This window comes from Pyrgilauda ruficollis, unplaced genomic scaffold, assembly GCF_017590135.1.
Source record: "Pyrgilauda ruficollis isolate IOZ18807 unplaced genomic scaffold, ASM1759013v1 scaffold12, whole genome shotgun sequence".
NCBI lineage: Eukaryota > Metazoa > Chordata > Aves > Passeriformes > Passeridae > Pyrgilauda > Pyrgilauda ruficollis.
The window spans coordinates 4,530,703-4,549,176 of NW_024510321.1; the positions used below are offsets into that span (position 1 = coordinate 4,530,703).

Consider the following 18,474-nt stretch of genomic DNA (forward strand, 5'->3'; position numbering starts at 1 on the left):
AACAAATGTAGGTAGTCATCAGAGAAGTTACTGAATGGCACTTAACAGCAGCTAATCACACAGCACTGAGAAAAAAAGTCTATCTTGTCTCCTGCTTCTATCTTACAAGTAGATGGTTAAAATATTTCCACTCAGCAGTGTGGAAGCTGCAGTTATTTTCTGTAGCAAGTGGATTTTATTGTGCAGGAGCATCAAACAGCACACACGACCATCACCATGATGTACACACAGCACAAAGACCCCTGCACGTAACCTCCAGCTCAGGAGCTGTGTGTACTTCAATACCCAGCATTGTACAGAGTCACTGAGAACCTTTAAATGTCTGCCCAGTTGTTTCAGTTTTGCTATAGGAGTACAAACCCACTACTGCTTTATTTATTCACATGAAAAAGCCTCAAACCATTTTCATACTGATCTTCAGAGATTTCAACAGCTCTACGCCAAATAACACCCATACAAGAAAAAAAAAATGAAGTTAAACAAAAATTTAAACTAACTCAGGAACGTTTTTCAATTATGTAAGAATCCAGTTAGAGTGTTAACTAATGATTTACTGGTGTGTAGTGTTTAGTAGCTAGAATGAGGCACAAGACTGAAGAAGTTTTTCAGGAAAATACAAAACACTGTACAAATTAACTGGTTCATATTTTGAAAGCATAGGTTGTTATGTTGGGTGGGTTTTTTTAATCAACCTGCTACAAAGTAAGGCCACTGGAAAAAGGGGTAGCCAGCCTCTCATAGTGCCCAAATAAAAAAAAGAAATAGACTTTTTTTTTTTTTTACAGTTGTACCAAGTTTGTTAAAGCCAGCCAGTTACATAACGTTTACTCTGACTTATGACCTATTTGCTTACACAAAATCATCATATATGATGGTCTGAGCACCCATTATACGCTAGAGACATATTTTATTTTTTAAAGTGTTTTTATTTTTCTCTCTTAGTTTAGAACTACAGTTTAAAACAGTGGGAGGATCACCTAAAATTAACACTATAAAGGTATGCTTTGAAAGCATGCAAAATTAAAATGGTACGTTCTTCAAAAATAGCGTGCACGGAATACTCCAAAATATTAAAGAAAAATTAACCCTATCTCCATTTTCCATCTCTCCAGTATTTACATCAGGAAGTGACAAAAAAAATAAAAGGAAAAATAAATAGTTGTACTATAGGTATCTATATAAACTCGTATTTTTTAAAGAATATCTGCGGGCACACGTGTGTAGGTGTACCCAGGGCAGCGCTGACCGGATGCCCGGCTGCGCCCGGGTCAGAGCGAGCGGGGCTTTTGTGGTTCTTTCTCCCACCCACCACCCTCCCTTTCCTTATTTTTATTTTGTAAACGGCCGCGGATAATCCAGCCAGCGTGTAACTTGAACCTCTACACCCACGTCTGGACACGGGTCCGGGTTTTTTTTCGACCGAACGGCGTCGAATCCGCCGTGCCGAGTGTCAGCGGCGCCCAGTCCCCACGCCAAGTTTGCCGCCCGGTCCCGGCGGGTCCCCGCTCCCCGGGGAGCCCCTTCCCGCTGTCACCGCCTGCCCTCGATACAAAGAAGTTCAGCGCCAGCCGTACTCACCCCCGGCGAACTGGCTCTGCGCGACATCGCCCAGCGCCGCGGAACCGCTCGCAAATCCCCTCTGGAAAATGGAGGGGCTGGCACCGGTGCGATCCGGAGGGAAGAGAAGTTATTTACATGCCAGGGCCCGAGCCCAGCGCGGAGCGGAGACGGCGATGCTCAGCGCTGCCCGCGGTCTGCCATGTTCGTGCCGCTCGCTCGGCGCTCCCCCGGCCGCTGCCCCGGGGCCTCGGGCGGCTCTACAGGGCCCCCCCCATGGCGGCGCCGCCGGGGAGCGATGCGCCACAGCCCCGATCGCCGCGGAACTTCGGCTCCGGGATCCTCCCCGAACCAGGCTGGGGCCGCCGGCGGAGGAGGGCGGAGGGGGAGGGGCGGCGGGCGAGCCCGGGGGCCAAGCGGGAACCGAGCGCGGCAGCGCCCGGCGCTCCCCCCGGCCCTGCCCGGGAGCACCCTCCGGGCGCGGCGGGCGGCAGCGCTCCCGCTCCCTTCCCCCCACGCCCGCACTTTTCCATTTAACAAAGCAGCGCAACCAAAAGTTACGTTTCCATAGACGCCAGCCGCTTTCCTGGCGGCCCCTCCTCGGCTGCTGGGGCTGCTCTGGGAAAAGCAGGGTTTCACGCGTGAAAGATTATCGTGGGACTCCGGGGATCGCCTTTTTTTTTTTTTTTCTCCTTTTTCCACAGAATCACAGGACCTTTTGGGTTGGAGATCAACTGCTTCAAACCCCGGCCAAGGCAGGGTCACCTGGAGCAGGTGACACAGGAACACGCCCCGGTGGGTCTGGAATGACTCCATGACTTCCCTGGGCAGCCTCTTCCACTCTCAATATAAAGTAGTTCTTCCTCATGTTGAGGTGAAACTTGGTGTTTAGTTTTGTGGTTTTAGTCAGTGTTTTATGTTTTAGTTTTCTTTTTTTTTTTTTTCTCTCCCCCTCTCATGCTCCCCCAATGCTTTCCAGGCTGCTCTACACTTCTCCAAAACAATCTGGAATGGACAAGCTAGGAAAGCTTGACAAATGTCCATCTACAAATGGCTCTTTCCTAATTCTCCAAAAGCTCCCTGCCAATTTTATTCTCCTACAGAGAGAAAAACAAATCAAGAAAACATTACGCAAGTGTCACTTCACTTGCATCGATAGATACTGGCAAACCAATGGGTCCTGCCAATTTGAGCAGTAATGCAACTACCTTTGTTCAACTTCCCTTCACACAAAAACCCCGAAGCAGCTGTTGTGTAATGCTTTGCTTCTGTCAATCTCAAGTTTTCTTAAAATTTGCTTAAGTATCAGACATCTGCAAGACAGAGGTTGACACATTGACAACAAAAATCTGACTTGTCTGCCAAACAAAGTAAGACCATGCATCACCTCTATTTTCTCACTCATCTTGGTATTTTTTTCTTATCAAATTGTCTTCTGTCACACAGCTGCACGTAGTTAATCTTGGGCACCATCTGTTGTGAACAAGCAAGTAAGTTCAGTATTGCCTTATGAGTACTAGTTAGAGAAATTCTCAATAAATGCACCTAGGAACTCAAAGATATCATTTCACCTCTAAGACTGAACAAAATAAACCCAAAATCCCACATTGATTCACAGAATGGGATCTACCCAGGTAGAGGGAGTGGACCAATGCTGCCTCTCCTTCCATTTTCAACTGGAACATGTTCTAGAAGCCCAGCCTACAGGAAAGTTTTTTATCAAACCCATTCTACAAAGATGAAGATAAAATTTTAAAATGAAAGCACTCACATGAAAAAATCTCCAGGTGTTTACTCTGAAACAAGTAACTATTGTATAAGAGCCATTGTGCCATGTTAGTACAGGTACGGACACATAAATATATTTGGCTACAAGGTGCTATCAAGCTCTGGCTTATCAGCACATCTCTGTAACCACACGTATTAGCACACTCATTCTGCTGCAATGAGAAGGTTAAATATGTTATTCTAAACCTTAGCTGAGATGGGGAATGTCAGGGGTTTATTTTGCAGTAAGGGCTGGTTGCCTTGGTCCAACCAACAAGTGGTGAATTGCAAAGCCCCTAGTGAGCCATTAATCACTTTGCCTATTCCCTTTCACACTCGCTGTCCTTCAGGTTCAGCCAGGACAGGCCCCTGTTGGACATCCATCTCTGCTGAGTTTAAACACTTATTCTAACCAATAATTCTCAGATCAACTAAAGTAAGCTCCTGTTCAAGCAAAGAAGATACCAAAGAGCAGACAGAAGCTGTGTGTTCTCCAAACTGTATTAAATAAAAGGAGTGTTTAGGGTCAGTAGGTTAAGCAAGGCTGGAGTACCAAGTTTCCCATGTGTCATCTATCCCATAACTGCCTGTTTTCATGAGCTTCCACCACAACCCTGGTGTGGTACCATTCCAGGTGACAGCCTGCAGCATGAGTGACCCTCCATCAATTCACATCACTGTCTGTGCTGCTGTACCTTAAACCTGCATATATTTCACATGTTACACTGTTAAAAACTTTAGGTTCTAACCTAGAAGGTAATGGGTCACCTGACAAGTTAAGTATGCTAGCACAAACAAGTTCTAATTTAGTAACAGCTGGTTAAAATAATAATAATAAATTACTCTCAGTATTTTTCCCTGCTGTTCATGTGACCCAAGATCCAAGCTAACAGGTATGAATCCATATTAGCTGGCCTTGTTCTTCTCCTTCTTTGGGGATGTATTTTCTCTCACATCAAAGGGTGAGAGTTATTTTACTGTAAGAGCACATTAATTGCCATAAAAATCTTAGGAAGGAAAAAGTGTAATTGTACTACAGCACAGTCAGATGTGGTCCAACACCAGTCATGTTGACTGATTACTACTTCTCCACACAAACTGTCCATAAATTGCATGCAGTAGGATTATATGTTCAGCAGCAGCTCCAGTGGAAGCTGATCCCACCCCACACCTCTTCCTCCCAGCCTCGGAACTGTTCCCATTCAGATGAATGTTGGATTCTGAACCAGACACATGGACCAAACCTGCTACAGGGCAACCCAGCAAGAAGCAGCAGGGCTGGACACTGAGAAAAGGCAAAGCAATTGTGTCTGCAGCAGCTCCCTGCCCTGATTCACACATCTCCACAAACGTGTGTCACCATAATGGCAAGGCAGGAAGTGTTTATGCCAGTGCTTCTGCCAAGAAAATGTACATGGGAAAAATGGGACCAGTCGTCTCTCCTCAGACTTCTTTTTTTTTTTTAATAAGCAACAGAAGTGATAGATTTAATGATTAAGATAAAAACTTATGTCTATACATATGGTGGACTGTTTTCTTCCAAGCTCAAATTGATTAACTCAAGGATGCCGCTCTTGAGTTAATCAAGACGCATTGAGCAAAGCAGCCCTATCTGTTTGTGATAGGCCCTGTTTACATTCCTAACTTTGAGAGAATGTTTCTTCACAGCAACCAAGAGAAATTCAGAAATAAACAAGTCACCAATTCCAATATATTCTTATCAAAATTTCAGATGGAACACATACACAATTAAAAGACATGGGCTTCTCAACAGAAGTATTACCTGGTTACTCTCACTGGGTCATACATCTGACCTGTTACTTCATTGATTCTAAAATGTAAAGACAGATACATTGAGAAGCTCAAAATGCTGTTTGTCTTTCCTAAACATTTTCCTCAACTCCTGCCGACCTGCTATGTCCAAAATATTCAATGGGTTTCTAAAAATATTACAGTTGTAACCACTTGAGATTAAGCCCTAAGTACTCAGCTACAAAAGGACAACAGCAGAAAATGCAAATATTTCTCCTTAGCCTGGCAATTCTATGAAATGTAAAGGCATTCTACCTTCTAGCATCCCTTTATGCTTCCATGCTACATAGCAACTCAAACCACCCTCTTCTGTGAATAATTTCTCCGTAAATTCCAATATCCATGCCAAAGGATTAAACATTAGACTGACTCCTTTTTTTACTGCATTTGAAGGTGTTTGGAAGTTCTTAATTTCTAACCTGTACTACAACATTCTCTAGAGATAGACTTCATTTCTAAAAGTAAAAAATAAAATGAAAAAGGTTCTAAACCAGTTCCACACAGTCTGTTTCCTCTCCCCTGCTTCTCTCTTCTTGTGAGCATGAACCAGATCATATCTAGACCCAAAGACAGGTTGGCAGCACGTCACACAGCCAAGAAACGTGTATTAACTGCATATCCACATTAACATACTGTGATAAATTCTATTTAAAGCCATTACCTCTAAGATGCCACATCTAGCAAGCTTGCATTTAGAAACCAAAATTGAATGTAAGTCAGATAATTAAAATAGCTTTCTATAAAGAAAACTTCACATTCTGTCTTTTCTCATGGCTTTGACTGGCAAGGTTTGGCAAATATAATTTCCAACCCCGCTACCAGGGGCAGGGACCTTCCACTATGCCAGGTTGCTCCAAGCCCCATCCAGCCTGGCCAGGAACACTTCCAGGGATGGGGCGTGCACAGCTTGTCTGGTCAAACTGTTCCAGTGCCTCACCACCCTCACAGCAAAGAATTTGTTCCTAACATCTGATCTAAACCCAAAAAACATTTTGTAAGTTCAATTTGTTGTTTACATAACTGTGTAATTACACACAGTGCTGAAATCCAATGGGGAGACCCTATTTGAAATTACTTATGCCAAGTTCAGACAACAGAGATCAGGGCATAAAGGTGATATTCAGACAACCAAAATCACACCTAAACACCTTTGTTTAGTATTTCCTATTAGACTGCCCCTGCCCAGACCCCAGTCTATCTGAACTGCATTTCAGAGATAACTACTTCATTCTTCTGACTAAGCATAAGGACCTCTGCAGAACGTAAAAACACTTCCTCCTTTCATTAGTAAGCTCCTTTAGAATAGTACAGTAAATATAATTATTCCTTTCAAGTTTTCAAAGAAAACAATTCAGACAGAAACCATCACAATGCTCCTAAAAAAGAAACCTAGGTAGCATGACTACAGGAGCTAGAATTCAGCCCCTGCCCTGTCCCCAAGGCCCATTACTAATAGCTGTTATAGAATATGCTCCCACACCACATGACGTGGTCACATCCATGCAGATATAAATTCCCCAGGTTCAGTTCAGGCTACACACTAGGGGACAAAAAGAAAACAAAAAAAAAAGAGAGAGAGAAAAACCCCCAGAAATATTTAACAACTTAACTGAACAACATTTATAGTCTTTAGATAAAAGCCAGCTAACAAATGTCTATCACAATACTTCTCCAAATTCTAGCCACACAAGGAAAACAGTGCATCTGAGAAGATATGGAATAGCTGAGAGCCCAAGCTTCAACTCAAGTTTAAACATGTCCAAGACAATTATGACTTCACTTTTTCTAAGTGTGAGCATGTTAACTAAGTATAGACAAGAAACTCTCATTGGTCTAAAAAAGCCTTTAAAATAACATGATCAAGCTAACAATGTAAAAACTGGTTATTTTTTTCTATCAAGACAGTCCAAAGCAAGTAAAATGAAAGAGACACATGAATTAAAAAAAAAAAAAGAAAGTACGCTGAAAATATTCTTAAACAAATATTTATTTACATTATCAGTAATTTAAAACCCCCACTGACAGCATCTGGTTAACAAGCCTTGAGATCAAGATTTTCTGCTTGTCCATAAAGCAGGTTCGCAACCAACAGTACTTTCTCTGTTCTGCTCTACCAATGCATCCTTGTCTGAGAAGACTACATAGAGAGCACGTGAAATGTGAGTTTACCAAGCTTTTATATCATTCTTTACCAACTAATACATTTGAAATGAATGTATTTCCAAGCTGTTCACAGCATACCACAAGACAAAGACTACTCTGCCATTCCATTAAAGAAAGAGACATCATAGCCAGACATGAGCCAGCCCTCAGTGCTACATGAAAGAGCTCAGAGATTATTTCTTCAAATAATTTTGCTTATAGATAATTTATTTCTTGAGTTACCCTCGCGTTTCTGGGCCCAGATCCCTCCTAAAGGGTTTCTGGAAGACGCAGGCATTAATATAAATTAGAACTCCTGCCAAATGTGTTTTGCCAAATGTCTTTGTATAGATCTCTACCAGGATGCCTGGTGCAAGGTTAATTACTCAAAAGATGAACCAGGAAACATTGTGTGTGAGAAGCCTGAAGTAGCACTGAAATCCAGCATTTCCCAGAGCCTCATGGCTCCTACATCCCATCTCCTCTGCTCCCTCTAGAGCAATTCTGCAGTGAGCTGTTCCTCCTAAACTCACATCCCTATGGGTTAGAGAACATTAACTGTGGCACACTGTTTGCCCAGGAGGCTGAAAGTGAAACTGATGACAATTCTATCAGTTTGATTGAATTCCTCCTTGAAAGAACACCACCAACAAAACAAATCCAGTTATGCTTATACCAGAACATTAAAGGTAGTTGGTGGTGGTGGCCTTGAGGCTGACAAGCACAGGCCAGCTTCCATCCACGCTATCTAATTCCCAAACTCCCACACAAAGCAGCCACACACAAACTATGCTGGGAACAGCATGGGGACCACAGGAAACCTTGGGCCAGCCTTGAGAACTGTTTGGCAGAATGGTCAGAGTTGGATGAGCAACCACTGGAACCGTGTGACAGCGGAGACAACGCTGGGGACAACAGTGTCCAGCAACTCCAAACATTCCCTGCTGGGTTTTTCACAACCGTGGACAAGAAGCTGAGTGCTTCATGTGCCAGAACACTATTGCTGGCTACAGCCATGCCCCTCATCCATACAAAACAAGCACAGCCACAAATTAGCACAATTAGAAATGGAAAAATTTAAGGAAACTGAAATGATCAGTTCTTTTTATTTCAAAATTCCCTTTTCCAAGCTTTTTCTCACAATGAAAAGCATCTGGCCCATTTCTAAGTTCTAGTTTCATCCAGTTCAGTGGGCCACGGTAAGAAAAAAATAGCCACTTGCTTTTATTACAAAGAAAAAAAACAGAGAAGAAAAAAAGCTGGAGGTGAAACAAACACATAAGCAACAGAGAAGGGGAACTAGGGGAAAAAGGAACTGGGAAGTCTGGGAGAGAAAAATCTGAGGAAGCTGCTGAGGCTTTGGAATCAGCCAGCAGAAGTTTTCAGAGCACGTATCTCAGAGGGTAAGAGGAGGCCTTCATCATCCATACGTCTAATAGAAAACCAAAATATCAGAACAAACAGCCCAACATGTTTGTGAAAACGCTGAGGACAACTGTTTCACAAAGTTGAGGGTGCCAGAAGAGCAGTTACTTCACACTTCACTCTATTAGGGCAGGCTCCATTTTAAACATCTCAATGTGTACAGTGATTTGGCTGGAAGTGGTAACGAGAAGCACTCGCTGTGCCAAGGAAGGGGGGAAGCGAGAGCAGTAGAGAGGGAGAGCAAGTTTTTATCTTCAATTAACTGAAAGGAGAAAAGCAAATTTCAACAAACTCTTTGAACTTGTTGCTAGAATCTCTTGAGACTACAATTTAAAGGAGGACTGGCAGTTATTGTACTGGAATGTGCACAATGGCAAAGTATTCCAAAGCAGGGGAGAGATAGGAAATGTATATGAACAATACAGGCTACATAAAAGCAGCCAGTAATAAGGGTCTGAAACTAGAAAGAATCATATTAGGAATGGAAACAAGGGCATTTTAATGAATATAAAGGAACAGCATAAACTGTCAGGGATAAAAATCAGAAGAGATAAAAGCACAGCATGCAGTATTACCACTGTGCAGTATAAAAGGCAAACAAAGTTTCAGAAATATTTTAGAAGTAAGAAGTAAAACACAAAAGTCTGTACAAACAGTGTTTAGAAAGAACAAATGGATAACACAACAGACTCAAATGCCATTTTCTGTATTTTAGCCTTCATAAAACAGATTTATTGTAGCTAATACTAGAAACTAATTTTGTTGCTAGACTAAATAATCAGAGAAATTCAAGTCAGCAGGACTGGAAGAATTTCACACAATGCTTAAGAAACAGAAGTAATCTCTAAGCTATGAGCAATCATCTTCCCTAATACAGTCCTGGTAAAAATGCCCTAAGAGAGGCTGGCAACAATGAGCTATGGCACCCAGAGGGTTTTTATTTGCAAATTCTTTTCAATCCATGTGGATGAACATGGCAAGAAAGTCCCCTCCTCCAGGACCTGCATGAGGACATTGACACACACAGCAGAGTTACATACAAGACATGGCAGAGGCAGGGGCTACAAGTATTTTTGATGACAAGATCTTAAGAAAAATCATTCTGTTAAATTGAGAAGTGGCTTATATCAACCAAGAGAAACTTAATAAAGACTAGCAATCTTTTGAAGGATAAATCAGTTAAATCAATATTATGTTGCTAAGGAGGTTAAGCTGGTTCAGTGCAGAACACAGGAGACAATCACCTGAAAAAGCTTTGTATAAAAATTGTTCTCCATTTCAGCTGTTGAGTCTTAGCTGTGTGTAATACAAGACCAAACTGGCTTAATCAGCAGTAAAGGATATTTATTTTACACTACACAAAATTAGTTACTGAAACCAACCGCCTAGAGATACAGAGGAACTGCATTCACTAAATACTTCAAAAACAAGTCAGAGAACCATTTGTCAGAAATGGAACAGATACACAACACACAGAAGGATGAGCAAGATCACCCTCAAGTCTTTTTTGGCCATACAATTCCATTTATCTCTGCTGATACAGGAAAACTAAATATTCCTTTTATTTAAAATAATTTCATTGTGCTTTTGAACTTCACACTTCAGGAAAAAGAACCCTGAATAATTCACATTCTGGGTTTATGAAATGGCCTACTAATAAATCTCCCAAATTTTAAGACAGAATTACTCCTCTCTTTATTAGTAACAATATGGAGACATCCTGTCCTGTTCTCTTGAGCCCTAAGAACACTGCAGACTTCACTGCCAGACAGACAGCAGGGTAAGACACCATTATTAGAAGATCCAGGTTCCATGAACACTGGGATGCTCCAGAAGTCATTCTGGATTAGCTACAGCTTCCAGACTCACATCACTAAGAGCCACCTCAGATGTCAGTAAATGTTTAGAGGCAGAGACTGCACACTTGGACCACATCTTCACTACCAAAAGTCCCTTTTATCTTACTGGGCCATAGAAGTGGCTCAACTGCACATGCTCCAAGAATATAAATATATAAGGACATAAGCAAAGTAAAAAACTGGTAATTTTTTCTAAAGCTGTTTTTTTTTGTTTTTTTTCCTGAGAGCCTCATTAAAACTAGTTTTGGCAAGACTTTATTTTCAGTAATAAAGCAGTAGAAGAGAAAAAGTCCTCTTTTTCCCTCCCCCTACCCAATGCCAAAAGTCTGGGTGGAAACATCCTAGTTTGATAGTGCTTCCAGCAGTTTCTTCAAGGAAAGCAATTAGAATTGTTGATAAATACAGCACTGAAAATTAGTAATTATAAATTTATATGGGAATGGCTGGCAATAGGATTGGGCGCACGTGCGATTTAGTAAAAATACTTCCCAAAAAAAAAGCAAAAGGCAAAAATATTCTGATAGAAACAAGATCTCATTTGATTTCATTATAATTATAATCAAAAATAATATTGATATGCCTGTAGGAAGGAGCTTCCAGGATACCAGAAATTATTGTTATAACATATTTATTAACATAAAATATTTTACTTACATTGTTATTTGAGGGTGCTTTAAATACTCAATTTAAGAACGACTCCCAGGATCAAAGTGAGAACTGAAACCCCTCATTTAATCAATGCCAATGTCTGAGGCAAGGAAGATGAGAACAACTCCTCTCTCTATATGCTGTGAAGAACCCTCTCAACATCACCATTTCTTCTTGCACAACCAGCCTGTAAAAACCTCCATCTCCTCAATTTCCTCCTGTGCTGGAAAGCTCGAAGGAGTCAGCCTGGGGACCAAAATCCCCCAAATTTCAGAGAGCCGAGGCTGCCCCTTGGCAGAGCGCGTTGCAGGCTGGCGGTGCTGCCAAAGCCGCAGCTCTGCCTCCCTCCAGCAGCCTGGCCCTTGCTCTGGCCTCCTCCTCCTCCTCCTCCCTCGTGCTATCACAAACACGTTTCTTTGCCAGGTTAGTCCTAGCCCAGCTCAGTTTCCCAGCCCAGCTCACCACAAGTGCCTGGGTCAGCACAGGGGAGAGAACAAACAGCTGGTAGCAGAGGGAGGGCAGAGCTGCCGCTCCTCTTCGCTGCCAGAACCAGCTTAAGATTTATGGTGTTTGGGGAAAACAACCACCTGATGCACTCCACACACTTACAGCCTATGTTTCTTTAAGTAATAAATATTCTAGGTTATAAGGGTTTTCCTGCTTAGTCTTACTTGCTTTCAAAAGCACCAGTGATGTTAGAAGAACTTGGGGTAGTTCTTGAAACGAGTGCCCAAAGTTACTTTGACTAACAGAGGAATGGCATGAACAGCACTGTCTAGTGCCATCCTTCCAGTGGGGGAAAAAAACCAAACCAAAAAAAAAACCCAAAAAATGCAGTATTCAGTACCAATTATGAAAAGTACAAGTTACAAGCAAAAAAGTAGTAAAATCTTGCTCCTCTGTATTTATCCAAACTATATGAACCATGCAGATTGTATGAACTGGTGATCAAATGCATTAAACATAGGAGAAAAGCTTTCAATATTTCCTGGAATTGTCAGTCACCTAATTATTTAGCAGTTAATAACATTTTAGTGTACCTGTGACAGCATTTCTTGAAAAGTGAATTTCCCAGCATTAGTGTATAACAACACTGTATAAGGGAGTGATCATTAGTGGTGGATAAGGAAATTCTATTTTCCCTGGTAATACATAACCCTGCTATCCCTCCAGTATTGCTGTGGTGCAAGGAGTTAAAAACAACTCCAGCCTGAGAAAGGCAGAGTTCACCTATTCTCAGCAAGCCAACTGCCTTGGAAAACCATCTCTGAGCTGAAATGATGACAAAGAATAGAAATGTCCATTTCCAATTACTTATCTTGTGAAAGAACAATGACAAGAAGTTAGTAGGAGTTAACATGCTAACAAGAAAAAAAAAAAAATCCACAAGCAAAGCCAAGAAAATGGAACTGTTTTTATTGTTTTAAGCTGGGAAAAGTCTCCAGTGTCACTGCACACAGGATGAAGAGATGTCTGGTGTGTAGATGGCTCAGAGTAGCAACCAAGAGACTGGGCAAGACATTCCTTGTGTCCAATATGCTGAGATTTCAGACAGCCATCACACTTGATCTGTCTGACAGCTCTTGGAAGTCCTCTCATGACAAGTGCTACAGAAGTTCAATGTATTATTAAATACAAACATAGAGAAACTAACAAGTGAAATGTTAAAAAAAAAAAAGTCTCAAAGAGTCCTTCACAGCAAGTCTGTTTCAAACTGGGGAAACTGTGCATCTATTTCCAGCATTCAGCTTAACTTCACTCACCCTTAAGACACAAGTAAAGACTCTACATAAACCCGTATTTTAATAATTTTGTGGCAAAACAATTCTATAAACCCTATCCATCACACAAGCAATTATCGAGAACTGAAAATCTGAAGATTAATAGAGATATCATTCACCTCCTGAGCACTGTGAGGCAGGCTCCTGTGCAAAAAATACATAAAGCAGTTGGGGAATTGCTTGGTAATTCAAATACGGTGGAGGAAGTCACAGAACATGGGCTGCTGAAGAAAATGGCACAAAGCTCAGCCCTGTTCTGCACAGAGCCAACTTCAATCCTCACACCTCATCTCCTCCTCACTCCGTGTTCCACTATGTGCCTTCTGGCTTTTGGCCAAACAGTTTGATACACGTGGCTTGTAGAGGCCAGTGTTTGCTTTAATACATTAACCCTTTGCTGTGCAATAGTTGTACAAAGCTTGTCCATCAAAAAACCTCTGTCTTGCCAGGAAGGGACGACCTCCCCTGACTGTGATCTTGTTTAGGAACATTTTTATTCTACAACACAACATACATCTTCCATTTGCAAATGTTAAATTTTGAATTGAGAAAAGGGCAGGCAAGTAAAGACACAAGTATCACACAGAAGGTGTGTGATGAACTAAAGAAACACAGCTGAGCTACAAAGCTCCATCCAACACTTCAAGGTTCTTTTGAAATGAGAGTAGGTATCTTTAAATACTGACCTACCCTAATGCAAATGCAACTAAAATGATGATAAAAATTCTCACATAATCATTTCCTGGCAAAAACACTTATGCTTAAGGGTCCTCAGAACTATCTGCATATGAGAAATCAATGGCCTTTGAAAACCTACTGCAGCTTATATTGGCCAAAGTAATGAAAAACTACTATGGAAATGAAAACATGGGTAATTAAAAAAGACACACAAAATGTTCTCCACAATTTTGAAAGCATTATTATATGCTGCTTTAAACTAAACACATTTGCAAAAATAACAAACATCAAGATCTGATGGATGCTGAAAATAGCATTTAAAGTGAGCTTAGACACTGATCTACAAAGGGTCACAATCTATGAGACTTGTACTAAATTTTGGTAAGAAGCTGCATCTGTTTGTGCTGCTTATAACCTGCAGAGATTAAGAACGCTCTGCTAATTAAAATTTATTACAAAAATGTTTACTTCACCTTTACAATACTATTCTGATACATTTTCATGAACAACCACCTGTTCATGCAGTTAGAACTCTTCCTCTACAACTTCTTTCCAATCACATTCCTATCCTTCAGGTCCCTACCCTGGAACTTGAGGTATAATCCAAGCAAGAGGTAAGTTCCCAAGATTTCAGGCCATACAGTGAGGTGGCACCTAATTTTCTTTTTTCCCTCTACAATCCTAGCAAGACTTCTTTTAACCATGCATCTGAAAGCTTCTTTCTTCTCCATCAAGTCCCAGCTTAGTAATGCAACTTTATTATCTTTTTTCAACGTCTATAAATTCAGTCTTTCTACCTTTTAAGGCAGAAAGGCAATACTGCAAAAATATTTTCTTCATTCACTGCTTTGATTACAGTTTTCTGTATTCCTGATGCACCATAACATGAACAATCTCCTTGCTCTAAATTTCAAGGCTCTGCATGGCCTGTTCTTGCTCCACCTCTTAAATTTGAATTGCTGCTCTGTAGAGATATCCCCTTGTCAAAACATAAGGAAGAAAACAGGAGTGTTGGCCTGGCAGTTCAGGCAGGAACCCAGCTTTCTGTGAAAATCCTCAGGGTGACAATGCTACCCTGCTTTAAATATATCCTCCAAGTTGGATGCCTGTGAATCACTCCCCGATGCTGAGATAGCCAAGGTACTCGAACTTCTGCATGTTCTTTTGCTCACAGCATTCTCACAGCTCCCTTGTGCTTTCCCAATACATTTCTTACATTTACATGCTGTCTTATCTTTACATTTAAATTAAGAAATTGTTTGTGCAGGAACAACCTTTGCTTATGCATTTGTACTGCGTGTAGTGTAATGGTGCCCTGGCCTCTAGGCACAATTACAATATAAATAATAAAAATGAACTGTTCACCTAAGATTAACTCTCCTGACAGTGCTGCATGAAGCTACAGCCTTCAAACAATGACAAAAGGCTGTTCTAGCACCACATTCCACCATCTGTACTCTCTCCAGGTACTGATGACACTAATTCCAAGTTCTTCACCTGCAGGAAGCCTCCACTGTTCCCTGTACTTATCTGTGTCCACAGCACCACTGGAATTTTTACTGATAACCAGGCAAAAAGCAGAATGAGATGTGGGCAAGCACTGTCCTACTGAAGGACCCTCTGCTCCCTTAACATAAGCCTGCTCCTGGGAAGAGCTGAGAATCCCTGGCATCCCACAGGAGCAGATTCAAGGCAGTTTTCCATCTGTCTGCTTAAACTCATCAAATTTGCTTAAAAACATGGCCTTCAAAGAAGGTAAAGTACCAACCTAAAGTACTCTCCAATATGGCACTGCTGTTTAATGGAGGCATCCATAGCTGAGGAATTATTCTATTCTGGCTTTGCCAGTTTAATGCAGGGCTCTTCGTTTTATCATTACTTAGACTGCACTTAGACTGAACATTCAGTGGAACATTTCCTATAATGGGATAAAGCAGTTGAACAATTTGACTGGCTAATAGTGATTTAGACATGTGATTACAGTACAGAAAATGGTCTGACATATGCTCTTTTATCTGGTTTACATGAGGCACATTAATCCAACTGGAAAGCACAGAAGTGAAAAGGAAGACAGGACCACGCACTCTGAAGGAAAAAATAGAAAATAGCTTTAGTTGTCTCATTTCTGTATTTGCCAGGCTAGTTGTAATCTGTATTTTGTACATAGGAAAACTTACACAATAAAACCATTTTCTTCCCAAAATGGATGCAACTACAAACCACCAGTCTACACCTATGCTGTACATGTTCAAAAATAACAATTTTTTATAAAACCCTAGTTTCAAAAGCATTTATGACTTATGTCATAATGCCTTTACCAAAAGTACAGGATTTGCAGAAAGATGCAGCAGGATAAGGAGCACCAAGTGAGCCAGGAACAATCAGAGTGTGAACAAAAAGAGTATTGATTCATTTTAATTTTTGTCTCAGCTAATTTAATTTCCCACTTTTACACAAACACTTATAACCATGTCAGCATAAGCTCATATTTTACAGGAATATTTTATTTCTCCCTAAACCTAGCCAACAACAGTTCCATGACACCAAAAACCTAACTGAAGGCAAGGAATTACCTCTTTAACACACTTTTTTCCTCAAGAGTGCATACACAACCTCAAACTGGCCTAACAAGATATGTCAATTTGCACAGTAACACTGTTTAGGTTTTTTGTGCAAACTGGTACATTTCAGTTGCATTTGCATTTTTCTTCAGAAAAATTTCCTTCAAAATAAAAACATTCAAAGGTTTCCTATGAAAGGTTTGGATTCTGTAAGTAAAAATAAAACCAAAGCGTGTCAAACTAAGCATAAAGGAGATGAACGCAGGAACTTCACCACGTGTACGTTTGCCAACTACTTTCAACGACCGCTATATTAAAAATTCTATCAGGAAAATACATAAGATAATGAAAAGAGGGAGCTGTAAACAACACACCGTCCCCAAAACCAGAGGTGACATGAAAATCTTTGCAGGTAAACTTCATCAATGAAAAGAACAAGAACAAAAAATCATGTATCCCAAACAAGCGATAGCTCTGTCCTGGGATACTTATGTCTTGGTAAAAACAAACGCATATAAAAGATGCATGGTCTCCGCATGTGGTTAGGTCCAGCCCAGCAGAATCCCTTGTCACGTTGTGGACTTCCACTGTGACCTTATGGTCGGGCTTGACCTTAAAAGTCTTTTCCAACCGAAATGATTCCGGCACGGAAATCGGCAGCGGTGTTTGGGGAGGGCGTCTAGGGGAGCGCCGGGACAAACACGGCAATGTCAAACGGAGCGCGTCCCCCAAAACAAAGGGAACAACCTCTGAACCCCGAGGCTCGGACAGACCGCACGGCGCAGGAGCTGCTCCGGCCACCTCCTGACGCTCCTCGGCCAAACGTGCCGCCCAGCTTTGCCCTATTACCGCTGCCATCAGCTATGCCATGGCAAGCTCCATCCTACTCAAAAATAACCGGCGGGGAGCGGAGCCAGCGCGGCAGCGGCGCTTCCCGGGGCCTCTCCCCGAGCGCAGCCCGGCCCCGCACCCCGGGCACCCGCAGCGCGGCCACCCCCGCTCCCTCCGCGGGCAGCGCTGCCCGGCCCGGCCCGGCGGGATCCCCGCCCGAGGCTGCGGGGAGCGGGGCGGCCCCTGGGGAGCGCCCGGCGGGGCGGGGGGAGCGCTGGGGCGGGCGAGCGCCCGCGCCCCCGGCGGGGAGAGGCCGCGGCGAAGGGAGAGCTGCCAGCGGCCGGGAACGGGCTCCCCCCGCCATCCTCCGCCCCCTCCCTCCGTGTGTTTGTTGTGCTTCGGCACCGTCCCGCCGGCGCGTCCCTCCGTGCGGCGGCCGCTGACAGCTCCCCCCGCGCCGCCGAGAAACTCCTGCCTCAACTCTGCGTGTGCGCGGGGGGTGCGCGGGTGTCCTCCCCGCCACCCGCCGAGAACCGTGTTTTCCTTCCCAAAAAGAGGAGGGGAAGGGGGGGGGCATTACAAGGGAAAGCGACGAGGAACTACCGTCAGCGCACAGGGAGCACCCAGGCGACGCTGAAGGCAGCCGAGCGTCCTGGAAGGGAACGGACCCAAAAAGAAGGGGGAAGGTGCAAAGGCAAGGGAAAAAGGAGGAAGAGGGTGGAGGGGGAAGAGCTGAAGAGAAACTCCGAAGAAGGAGGGGAAGAAAGGAATAGGGATGGGGAAAGAAAAGTGGAAAAGGGAGAGCAGGCGGAGGAAGACAAAGGTGAAAAAGGAGGAGGAGGAGGGGAAAGTGCAAAGGGGAGAGGAGGAGAAGAAAGAAGGGCCCTTCTCAAAATGGCATTAGGCAGAGGGAGGGGGCGACGAGTAGCGAGTCTCCACTGACAGCTCTGCCTGCGCCTGGCCGCCTGCCCCGGCCCCTCTCTGCCTCGCACACACAAACGCTGAACTTACTTCTTTCTGGCTCTCTGGAAAGGGGAAGCGCCATCTTTGCGAGGCCGGCCCCTAGGTCTTTTGTCTGTGGCTGCTGCTGCTGCTGCTGGGGGGGGAGCTCCAGGCTCGGGGGGCTGCTGCTGCTGCTGAGGCGGCTCCACCACCGCCACCACCAGACTCTTGTCCTCCGTTGACATCCTAGTCAGCAGGACGAGAGAGACACATGGATGATGATGATGAGGATGAAGATGAGGATGGTGATGGGGATCCCGATGCTCCTCCTGCTCCCGCGGCTCCTCTCCTCCTCACCTCCGCCTCCTCCACCTCCGCCTCGCATCGCTGGCCTCAGCCGCCGCCGACCAGCACAGGTAGCAGGGGGAGCAGCATGGGGAGAGCAGGAGGAGGAGGGGAGGGGGTGGGGGG

The 18,474-nt window shown here is 43.3% G+C and overlaps 2 protein-coding genes across 17 annotated transcripts in view; one reads left to right on the forward strand and one right to left on the reverse strand.

Annotated features, from left to right (window-relative positions):
• Positions 1-18,468, reverse strand: part of KMT2C (lysine methyltransferase 2C) — a 187,442-nt gene extending 168,974 nt beyond the window's left edge. For 11 of the 15 annotated variants that reach the window (XM_041486454.1, XM_041486464.1, XM_041486516.1 and 8 more), the window contains exon 1: positions 18,073-18,257. In XM_041486454.1, coding sequence (XP_041342388.1) covers positions 18,073-18,248 — 176 coding nt within the window. In that variant the 5' untranslated portion in view covers positions 18,249-18,257. Of the gene's footprint in view, positions 1-1,578; positions 1,937-18,072; positions 18,258-18,360 lie in introns of those variants that run through there. The other 4 variants (XM_041486484.1, XM_041486501.1, XM_041486493.1 and 1 more) reach the window with 2 other exon arrangements.
• LOC121363832 (translation initiation factor IF-2-like) overlaps positions 18,275-18,474 on the forward strand; it is a 2,997-nt gene continuing 2,797 nt past the window's right edge. For both annotated transcript variants that reach the window (XM_041486538.1, XM_041486546.1), the window contains exon 1: positions 18,275-18,419. In XM_041486538.1, coding sequence (XP_041342472.1) covers positions 18,275-18,419 — 145 coding nt within the window. The remainder of the gene's footprint in view (positions 18,420-18,474) is intronic.